General features: G+C 38.4%; 1 protein-coding gene across 1 annotated transcript; it reads right to left on the minus strand.

The window, feature by feature from the left end:
* Window positions 1-2,630: 2,630 nt before the first annotated feature.
* Window positions 2,631-5,405, minus strand: LOC118799530 (aerolysin-like protein). Its single transcript, XM_036559476.1, has 2 exons — window positions 5,236-5,405; window positions 2,631-4,136 (listed from the first exon to the last, which is right to left on the minus strand). Exon 2 carries the CDS (start codon window positions 4,117-4,119, stop codon window positions 3,166-3,168), a length of 954 nt encoding a protein of 317 aa, XP_036415369.1. The 5' UTR covers window positions 4,120-4,136; window positions 5,236-5,405; the 3' UTR covers window positions 2,631-3,165.
* Between the last annotated feature and the right edge of the window lie 6,932 nt (window positions 5,406-12,337).

Below are 12,337 nucleotides of genomic sequence, written 5' to 3' on the forward strand. Positions count from 1 at the left end.
GAACCCTCAAGGGTACATCTCAGTACCTTTAGTCAGGGAACATAACTGAACCATAATCCACTGAAATGATATGTTCTAAGCTGTACTGACTCCACACACCCCGTCTCGTCTCCAGGCTTTTATTTTACTGTTCTGTTTTAAAACATTCGGTTATGAAAAGGTACAAATACAAACTTTTCACCTGGAAAAAGTTATTTAAGGTTCACAATTGGACCTTAAAACCACTGTTGTACCTTTGAGGGAACATTTACATTGTTTGTACCTTGATGACCGAAAAATGTACCTGCACAGAACCTTTATTTCTAACAGTGTATGTGAGGTAAATGTTTTCAAATGATGAAAACTTTTACAGAAGAAGAGCGTGAGACCTTAGAAAGATATTTAGATAAAAGATAAATATTGTTACTATAGGGGTGAATCCTCTCCAAAATGGAGAAAAAATGTTCTTAAATTATACCACAAGATTATTTTCCAGTTTTTCCAAGGAATTTTGGACCAGTTCAGTAAGACCACAGCTAACATCAATAGCTCAGGCTTTCACTCGGAAGACGTTAATACTTCTCGACTGATGCTCGCTGTTGTGTTGTTTGGATCATTCTCTAAAAAGCTGCACATGTGGGTGTCATGAAGAAATAGAAGACAAATAAATAAATAAACTAGCTATAATTCATAAATCTTACACAATCTTCTCTTCTATACTCCTCTATCCTTCTTTTTCCATGGAATGCAAAAAGCCAGCCCCAGATGCTGCCCGTGTTTCCGTGTCAGCATGTTTTTTTCCTTTTGTCAGTGAGGTTCTTCTTGACAGCTACACATCCTTTCAGACCCACAGCGCTGAGTCGTCTTCTCACAGTGGAAGGATGGACAGAAACACCTGTGGATGTTTTCAGATCTGAAGCAGCTTGATTTTCTCCTCTCTCTCAGAGATGAAAGCTTTAAGTGCTGTTTATCTGATGGGGACAGTTTTGGTGTTTACCAGGTCTTCCAGGTGGCTGTTAGGAGACTTTGTGGCATCAGCGAAAAAAGAAGACGCAGGGAAAAGGTGAATGCTCTTATTGAACAGGCAGTAAGGGAGAATAGCTGAATGGCTGGAAAGGGGCAGGTCACCTCTGGCCACGTATCTCCAGTGCTTAGTAGACACACAGACCAAGATCTTCCCCACAGCCCGACACAATAACACATAAACAATACCTAAACACCTGTTAGGCTAACAGCAGCAAACATTTACAACATTTAAGTCTCTCCATACCAGGAGCGTGACGCCTCCTGTGCACCCATGGCCGTGTGAATATAGAACCCTGACAAGTTAAAGAACCAGTTGAATGTTAAAGTGGCTCTTTATATCGTTAAAGGGTTCTTTTCCATGACAGAAAGCCTGTTGTGCATGGTTCTTTAAAGAACCTTTTAAAAAAATGGTTCTATGTAGCACCAAATCACTAACGTTGCTTTTGAAGATCAATCTTTCTGCCAAGGTTATTTATGTATTTATTGGATATTATGGATGAAATCTTCATGAAAATCTTGATAAAATCTTAATGAAAACTAACTAGGCTGCTTTACTGAACTTACAGTGTAAAGAGATTAAACACTCAGTCATCATATTTTCCTTTTTACACCTAATTCCATTCTCCATCAGTAGATGGCACTAATGTGCACATACAGTGTTACCAGAGAATTGAATACAGAATACTGTCTAATGTGCTTTACTGTTTGATACCTTTTGAAATGATTTTGAAATTTGAGTATCTTAATTTTCAATATTAGCAAATGAAGCTTTAACATGGCAAAAGCAAGAGCTGTAGGTATTGATACTCTGTGAAAATGCAGTTTGATTATTTCATATCCTGTTTATTAAAGATACCTGGTGTGTGAGCGTCTTACTGCAGACGTACGTGGTTAATGCAAAGTACAATGCAAAACACAGAAGTCAGCACCATTTCTGTAACCTTTGTTAAAACTACATACAGTTGAAAAATATAGTAACAAATACAAATAAATACATTAAAAAATATATTTAATGAATACAGTTTTGGCCTTTTTCTTATATTGCTGAAATATATTTGATAAATACATTTGGAATATATATTTTTTTTCCATATGGGACAGAAGACCACTAGTCAGAAACTGCACTGGTCTGTAGCCCACTAGCTAAGCTCATGAGGAGAGGAGCCAGCTAGCATTAGCCTAGCTAGCAGGCTGCAGACCCAAAAATGATCATTATCATGTAAACATGGATCAGCTCAGCTTTAGTCAGCCAGAATCGAATATGTTCTGTGGTGAGCAGAGCTGTTAGCATGCTAAGCTAATGGTTACCAGCTCCTCTCTCCTAGACAGCAGCACCGTTTAACATTTAGCTATTATTACACTGATGGTTTCACATTCATTGAATGATGGGTTGAAAAATGTGTACACGTTTGTTTATTTGGCCACTGTGTAAACATACTGGATTTATTTGTTTTCCAGTTTTGAAAAGTGCAGGATGAGGTGGAGCAACACTGACATCAACAGAGAACCAATCAAGAGACAGATGAATATGTCTATGGTCTGCAGTCCTCAGCATGGTTAGCTAAGCATGTGGAGGAAACTGTGTTCAGATCTACAGAGGAAAAGAGACGATTCACACCTTTTTATATTAGTAGGATTGATTTTATTATTTATTATTTTAACATGTTTTGTTCATCTCACACAGAGCAGAGCTGAAGTGTGTGTATGTGTTATTTTCCACATAAATGATCGAGCGAATTAAAGTGAAAATATCATTTTTTTGAGGAAAATCTTGCTGTAAAGTTAGTGTTGAATGCAAAGACACATACATAGTATTTAATACTTTCAACAAGTGATGCAGAAAGTGAAATTCATGAATGAGTAATGAACGCTAATAAATCAATCAATCAAACAAAAAAGTTTCACTACAAATAAATGTTTTAAAAAAAAGCTTTTTGTCTTATTTTTTACCTGCTGATATCAAGGCTATTATAGGCTACATTATTATAATTAGTCACCAAGCAACAGCCTACATGGATCAATCTAGCAAATCTAGCTAAGAAAAAAGAGAAAAGTGTTGAACTATACGGTAGAATGTATCAGAAAGAAAAGAAAGAGCTTAATTATTCTGATTTTTCCCCTCATTTAAATCTCTCTCTTTAAGTTGCTGGGGAAGCCTGACTAGGCTTCATTATGTTCTTCTACATGTACACCTGCTTTGGTGTAAGTGAGGCCGTAGTAGATTCCACTGATGTTGAACTTCAGCACAGATCCATTATAACAGGTGATCTTCATTTTACCCGTATATGGAAGTTCTACAACAGCCCGGCCGATGGTGATCTTCGCATCCGCTGCTTTTCCAGGAGGAACTTGGACAGGAAAAGACGGCTTCTCCTCTTTTTCTTCAGAATACTCCAGAGAGTATGTAGATTCGACTCCCTTTGTGTACCTCAATCCACTCTCAATTTCTACCAAACCTGGAATTCCTGCTTTCACCGACACGTTGAAGGTCGATTCTATCTTGTTAGTCACAGACCAGGAGGACGTTTTGATGATTTTCTTTGTAGTTTCTATTGTATACTCCTGAGGAACAGTGGTGTCATTATGGTAAGTCATGGATTTCAGCTCCTCCACAGCCACCTGAGGAATGACATTGTGAAGGGTGGGATAATCGACGTTGGTAAGGACAGCAGACTTGATGGTGTTGATGAATATGAACCCTAAGCTGTCGATGTCTGCACCTGAGCTTCCAGTGACTCCCATGCAGATGCCAGAGCCGATATCAATGGGATACTCTGTTTTCAGGCCCCATGAGGTCATCTGTGGAAAAAATTCGCTGCCAAGAGTTGTCGTAAACTTGATGGCACCTAGACGGGTTCCAGCTCCGTTCCCCCACAGTGAAAGAGAGGTGATATGTTCTCCTGGTTTAAATGTGTATTCAGAGTAAGACCCATCACTGGGGTCTCCATACTGACTGGACTGGCCATTGGTGAGCCAAATCTTGATGGATTTTATCTGCCAGCCTCCTGCCCACACACCTATCTTTTCCAGCGTTGCTCCAGAGTCAGTGCCATTGAAGTTGAACGCGCTACCTCCTTGTCCACCAATTTGATGGATAGGTACCAGGTAAGACATGGTGTAGCTTTCAAAGCCTGAAATAATATATTTACACAGCATATATATTATTACTTTTCATCATTCCAACAGGAAAATATGGGGATAAAAACATGGCAACGCTTTATTTGGATGGTCCAATGTAGATGCTTTGCAAATGCCCAGTCTGTCTTTAAGTAACATTCACCTAAATATCTATTAAATAAAAGTGAACTTCAAGTTCAGTATGAAAAATATTATTAAATCTATTCCTAATCCTAAACATAACCCTAACTTTAACCTCAAGGCAAAACCTACACCTATTCCTAACCCTAACCATAACCATACTGTTGTTGATAATCAGCTGAGTAGAAAGTTTGTTAATGATTTAGGTATCTGTAGAGCATCTACAGGGGACCATCCACATAAAGTGTGACCAAAAACATGCTTATTAGTTTCACAAACCCAAACCCAAACCCAGTGTTCAACAGCAGTAGATCAAGTGGTCTTGTTTCATGTGGTCACTTTGATATTTGGTTAAATGGCCCTTACTGGAAAATCTGACAATCTTTATTGTTAATTCCATCACCTTTTCAGTGGGGTTGCTCTTTAGTTGATAAATAAAGATGAATTAATAATTCTATGTACTATGTTTATTATGTGGTCACATCAAATCTTTAATGATCGATTGAGTGAAAATAAGTTTACACATCCTCTAAATATTAATGCAGAATTACTGTTTAATTGCTAAATTTTACATATTGGGGACAAATAAAACAAAATAAGACCTGTGAAAAAGTCATGGCACTATTTAGATTTTACATTTGACTTTTTTCCACTATGTTAATCTCAGCAAATAAACAGAAACTGTGCACTAACATTTCCAGAAAGATGCCATATTTAATTTTGTCCTCTGTAGAGGATGTAGTTTGACCATAGGTGTTCATACTTTTGCATATGACTGTATTTGTTATGAGTTACTAACAGTGTTTTTTTACTGTCTTATTACTTATTACTGTCTACTCAGTCTGCTGAAATAGCAAAGTCAAAGTAATACAAAAAATGATTCTATTCTGCAATGACACTAAAAAATGCAGCAATTCCTAAACCAAAATTATTATGCTCAAACTTTACATGAAGGAGATCAATGACACTTACGAGAAAGAGCTGCGTGCAGAAAATAGTTGTCAAACCTCTTCAAGGAAGATGAGTGGCAGGTTTCAGTGATTTGCAGAGTCTGTGATCTCTCTTAAATAGCTCTCAGATGCAGAAGGTGGTGACTGATTCTCACTCCACAGAAAGGAGTATCAGACACCACCTTTACACCCCTTTTCTGAGGAACAGTGTTTTTTTTATTTCTAGTTGATGTTTATTTGACCAGAAAGTGCCTTGAGATTAACATATTTTTTCAAGAGAGATCTGGCCAAGATATCACACCCTTTCCAGTTAAAGATCATAAAACAACCATGATAAAAAAGACATGAGTGAATTTACAAAGAAACAGACAAAGAAAAAGACACATCATACAAAACACAATACCCAGCTTAAGAAGAGGAATTGCACTCTCGGTTATTTCTTATCAAAGCTTTAAACTCACTCAGGTTGATCAGGTTAGAAAGAAGGCAAAAGCCTTTTTTTTCTTTTAATGTAAGTCGATGGAAGGACATTTTGTTCCAAGCAATTCTGGAGCTTTTCTTTTGATCCATTCATCATGAAACGTTCATACAATGTGAAGAATGCCTGCCGTATTCTACTGGTACTGAAAAATAACAGCTGAAAAGTTTCATCACGATGATATAATACTACTACTATTACAACTATTACTACTAATAATAATAATAATGATTTCTTTAGCATATTTCATACAAACAGACTTATGGGAAACTTTGAATACCCTGGTCAAATGACATGTTTTGTTGATTTTCTAATTGAAAACAGTTTAACACTGAAACTGTTAGAAACTGTAGAGTGGAGGCTGTTATAGCCACAAATATACTCAATATTAATGCACACAGTTTTTGTCCAACAAGCTCATATACATGTGATGGTCAGGTGCCCACATATTTTTGGACAGTGTGGTTGTGGCATGTTAGCGTGTATTGCACTGCTACAAGTGGATCAGACGGAGATTCTAAACACCTCAGTGTCACTGCTGGACTGAGAAAAGCCCAACAGCCAAAAATTTTGCAGCCACAGAGGTCCATTTGTTGCTATTGCAAAATGTAATTCCAATAGGTTTTCAAGTCAGGAGATTGGTGGGACCACGGGCTCCCAACCCACATTCTTGAGAGACCCTGCATGGAAAATATATCATCACATTATCGAATGAGCTGTACTGACATGGATGTTCAAGGTCTTTGCTTTGACTCTGTGGCTTTTTCCATCCAAGTGTTTTAATGTTGTCCTTGAGAACTTTGGAAAGCACTTTCAGCTTCACCACGATTGCTTGGATAACAAGGACAAAGTGTTTGAGTGTGTAATGAATGTGATGAATAGTGTTTCATCCAAATTTCACAAGCACTTGCACTTATCTTCACTGAACACTGTGCAGACTACATATTTTGCCATCAGTAGTCTAAAGTTCATGCCACCTCACATCCTTATCGTACTGTATCATGTCAATCTGAATTGTTCTGAAAAGCAATTGTAAAGCAAAAATAACAGTAGACAAAAGCAATATCTGTAGAAAAGAGATCATCTGAGCGTACAGACTTCACTGGTGCGAACGGTCTCAGATTCCTCACCGAGTGGTGAGGAATCACCAATCGATGAGGAATACTACCACTATTACAACTACTATTATTACTACTACTACTACTACTACTACTAATAATAATAATAATAATAATAATGATTTCTTTAGCATATTTCATACAAACAGACTTATGGGAAACTTTGAATACCCTGGTCAAATGACATGTTTTGTTGATTTTCTAATTGAAAACAGTTTAACACTGAAACTGTTAGAAACTGGAGAGTGGAGGCTGTTATAGCCACATATATACTCAATATTAATGCACACGGTTTTTGTCCAACAAGCTCATATACATGTGATGGTCAGGTGCCCACATATTTTTGGACAGTGTGGTTGTGGCATGTTAGCGTGTATTGCACTGCTACAAGTGGATCAGACAGAGATTCTAAACACCTCAGTGTCACTGCTGGACTGAGAAAAGCCCAACAGCAAAAAACATCCAGCCAGTGTCCTGTGAGTAGCATCCTGTGACCACTGATGAAGGACTAGAGGATGACCAGCACAAACTGTACAGCAAGAGAAGAGCTACTGTCTCTGACTTTATATCTACAAGGTGGACCGACAACATAGGAGCGTCTAATAGAGTGGACAGTGAGTGGACACAGTGTTTAAAACCTCCAGCAAGAGGCTTTTTGCAGCCACAAAGGTCCATTTGTTGCTATTGCAAAATGTAATTCCAATAGGTTTCAAGTCAGGAGATTGGTGGGACCACAGGCTCCCAACCCACATTCTTGAGAGACCCTGCCCTGAACATTCTTGTGTTTTTCTGCTCTAACACACCCATTTCAACTCAGAAGGGGCTGCTAATGAACTGCTTAGTTGGAACTGGTGTGCTGTGCAGGAAAACTCTAAAATGAGTAGGGCAGGGGGTTCACCAGCAACAGGGTTGGGAGCCACTGGGCTAGACCATGCAAGCACCTTTACCTTCACTTATATCTCCCAGTACATCGATCCATTCATGTTTCCTTCAATCATTAGTCTGAGATAAATTTTCCATGAACTTCCATGATATTCATGGAAAATATATCATCACATTATCGAATGAGCTGTACTGACATGGATGTTCAAGGTCTTTGCTTTGACTCTGTGGCTTTTTCCATCCAAGTGTTTTAATGTTGTCCTTGAGAACTTTGGAAAGCACTTTCAGCTTCACCACGATTGCTTGGATAACAAGGACAAAGTGTTTGAGTGTGTAATGAATGTGATGAATAGTGTTTCATCCAAATTTCACAAGCACTTGCACTTATCTTCACTGAACACTGTGCAGACTACATATTTTGCCATCAGTAGTCTAAAGTTCATGCCACCTCACATCCTTATCATACTGTATCATGTCAATCTGAATTGTTCTGAAAAGCAATTGTAAAGCAAAAATAACAGTAGACAAAAGCAATATCTGTAGAAAAGAGATCATCTGAGCGTACAGACTTCACTGGTGCGAACGGTCTCAGATTCCTCACCGAGTGGTGAGGAATCACCAATCGATGAGGAATACTACCACTATTACAACTACTATTATTACTACTACTACTACTACTACTACTAATAATAATAATAATAATAATAATGATTTCTTTAGCATATTTCATACAAACAGACTTATGGAAAACTTTGAATACCCTGGTCAAATGACATGTTTTGTTGATTTTCTAATTGAAAACAGTTTAACACTGAAACTGTTAGAAACTGGAGAGTGGAGGCTGTTATAGCCACATATATACTCAATATTAATGCACACGGTTTTTGTCCAACAAGCTCATATACATGTGATGGTCAGGTGCCCACATATTTTTGGACAATGTGGTTGTGGCATGTTAGCGTGTATTGCACTGCTACAAGTGGATCAGACAGAGATTCTAAACACCTCAGTGTCACTGCTGGACTGAGAAAAGCCCAACAGCCAAAAATATCCAGCCAGTGTCCTGTGAGTAGCATCCTGTGACCACTGATGAAGGACTAGAGGATGACCAGCACAAACTGTACAGCAAGAGAAGAGCTACTGTCTCTGACTTTATATCTACAAGGTGGACCGACAACATAGGAGCGTCTAATAGAGTGGACAGTGAGTGGACACAGTGTTTAAAACCTCCAGCAAGAGGCTTTTTGCAGCCACAAAGGTCCATTTGTTGCTATTGCAAAATGTAATTCCAATAGGTTTCAAGTCAGGAGATTGGTGGGACCACAGGCTCCCAACCCACATTCTTGAGAGACCCTGCCCTGAACATTCTTGTGTTTTTCTGCTCTAACACACCCATTTCAACTCAGAAGGGGCTGCTAATGAACTGCTTAGTTGGAACTGGTGTGCTGTGCAGGAAAACTCTAAAATGAGTAGGGCAGGGGGTTCACCAGCAACAGGGTTGGGAGCCACTGGGCTAGACCATGCAAGCACCTTTACCTTCACTTATATCTCCCAGTACATCGATCCATTCATGTTTCCTTCAATCATTAGTCTGAGATAAATTTTCCATGAACTTCCACGATATTCATGGAAAATATATCATCACATTATCGAATGAGCTGTACTGACATGGATGTTCAAGGTCTTTGCTTTGACTCTGTGGCTTTTTCCATCCAAGTGTTTTAATGTTGTCCTTGAGAACTTTGGAAAGCACTTTCAGCTTCACCACGATTGCTTGGATAACAAGGACAAAGTGTTTGAGTGTGTAATGAATGTGATGAATAGTGTTTCATCCAAATTTCACAAGCACTTGCACTTATCTTCACTGAACACTGTGCAGACTACATATTTTGCCATCAGTAGTCTAAAGTTCATGCCACCTCACATCCTTATCGTACTGTATCATGTCAATCTGGATTGTTCTGAAAAGCAATTGTAAAGCAAAAATAACAGTAGACAAAAGCAATATCTGTAGAAAAGAGATCATCTGAGCGTACAGACTTCACTGGTGGGAACGGTCTCAGATTCCTCACCGATTGGAAAATGGTGAGAGACACTGAATCAATATGTCGCTCCCAAGCAAGCCTGTACATTTTTCATTGATAAGCCAAATAGCTCGTGCAGTTTTGATGAACACTGCACAGGATGCTAACATAGAGACACAAACAAATAGAAAGTGAAACTCAGTGGCAGAACCAATCAAAATCCCCATTTCAGCCAGGAGGTCAGACGTTTCCCAAACAGTCAAAGTTTTGTGAGTTCCTGCTCAGCAAGAGGAGCTGCAGCTCACCAACTACCACAGCTGTTCACTGTGATTCACAAACTAATGCAATTTATGTTACTAAACTATGTGAATTTTTCAAAATGTCAGTTTGAATATTTCTTACACGCTAATCTAAGGTTGTGTTCACACCTACTGTTTTTGGTGCAGGCCTGTCAAACTTTTTCTTCAGTGTGGTCTGTTTTGAAGTGTGAACGGTCCACCTGTATTAAGGTCTGCACGAACTGAAACGTTGTCTAGTAAAAATCACGGGTCTCAGTCCATTTCTAACATTTCACTCTTTACAGATGCTCATATAATTCTTGTAGCATGAGCTGCTGTTAATAACGACAGAGCAAATGTATTTTGGGCCAAGCATCAGCGACCTGATTAGTCATACAGAAACAGGTCTGAAGTAAGGTTTATTTTTACTGCTCTGATTGTTATTCACTTAGATGTTTAGCATCTCTTTTTCTGTTTTTCTGTTTTCATGCTGATAAATGTGAGACTAACAGAGCACTCATATCCCTGACCAAGAAACAAAGTCCTGTATTTCCTGTTTAATCCATTTTAGCCTTTGCAGTGTGAAACTAACTCAACCAAATGAAAAAACAGTACTACAAAAGCCCAAATTTTGGTTCAGACTTCAGGAAATGATCTCAGTATGAAAACAGGCTAATGTTCTTCAGAGATATTAGTGAGCAAAGTTTGCTATCTGAGGCTGAACCCAGTGAAGTGCAGGATCAAAACAAACACTGACATTATTCATGAATAGGTTTATGGAGACATTATTAGCATAGCATGAAAGGTAGTTTTAGTTAGCCAGTCAGTGGCCTAGTTGCATTTTGTTTGCCAATCAGCCAGCTGAGTTTTTAGCCCCACCACTTTTGGACGTGTGGTCCCACCCGATGTATAGAGAAAGTTATAATTAATCTGCTGTGATTAATGCTGTGTTTTACTCAAGTCAAAAAGCATTTTCTTTTGCATAATTCTTATTTTCAGTGTAAAACAACCAGTATGTATTAGGATATTAGGTAAAAATGTCCCACAACTTTGAAACCATTTCAGTGGGAAAGCCCTAAGCCAGTGGTCACTAGCACTGTTCTTGAACATCAACCTTTCTGCCAAGGTTATTTTTCTGATATTTTGGATAAAATCTTAATAAAAAATCTTCATGAAATCTTAAAGCAAAGTAACTGGGCCGCTTTATTTATGTTACACCCTCATGATCATGATATTTTCCTCTTCACACCTAATTCCGTTCTCTGCATTGCCAGTAGATGGCACTAATGTACACATGCAGTGATACTATAGAATTGAATAGCAAAACACATGAGGTGCTCCTTTTAGGATGATCCTAAATGTGCATCTATGATCATTTTCTACAAGTAATTCATACACATATAAAGTTCAGTCTTACGAGTTAATTGCATTTTCTGCTTCTCATGATCCAAGTTAATCATTAGCCCAGCACGTTTGCTCTCCACTACATGCTTTGTCCCTGAGGATGACTTACAGATGGGTCAGTCTGTCATCTAACACAGTAGTTTCTGCTTATTCCCTTACTTTATATGTTACTGTCAGACCATGAGTCTATCATTAGACTCAAAAATATCCTGTAGTGAGATCAGCCTGAATGTGCTCTCAGGTTCTTTATCCTCTAACTGTGTGTTATTTGAGCATCATTCACTGAAATTGACCCTGTGGTGGGTAGCACTTTCAGCACTAAGTTAGCATTAGCTTAGCTCAGCTTTATAGCTCAAAACATCCAGATCGATTTTGGTTTTGGTTTTCTTTTTGGTCTCACCAGTGACTCTCTGTTTTCATCATCTGCTGTTGTAACCCCATAAAAATGATATAAAGAATAAAATAAATATAATACAGTAACCACTGCAGATGTCTGATTCCTATCACCACCACTGTGAATAATTCTGACAAGTTAATGAAGCAGAAGTTTAAAAAAAATAGTTGGAATTCCCCTTCAACTAATGTCAGTTCTGCTGTTGTCTAGATAGTTTTGTGTTCAATAACAAACACCAGTATTTGTGTTAGGCTAGCTAAAGTCCATCAGTGCACAATTTGTGTTAGTCATCCTCTAGTGCAGTGGGCGGCAAACCAGCATGGGAGCCACAACGTTTTATGTCCATCTTGGCTGCAAATATGTCTCAGTATGTGCTAAAGTACTAGTATATAAAATAAACAAAAACACAGACTTACTTTGCTTAAGCTTTAGCTCAGCTATAGCCACTTTTCACACATCTCCAGCAGGAAACTTCTCCACAAAAGTAGAACAGTTTCTTGTAAAACGTCTCTCAACGTTCGACTTTTTATGAGGCTGAAGTCGCTT

The sequence above is a fragment of the Colossoma macropomum genome, unplaced genomic scaffold, assembly GCF_904425465.1.
Source record: "Colossoma macropomum unplaced genomic scaffold, Colossoma_macropomum, whole genome shotgun sequence".
In the NCBI taxonomy this organism is placed as follows: Eukaryota; Metazoa; Chordata; class Actinopteri; order Characiformes; family Serrasalmidae; genus Colossoma; species Colossoma macropomum.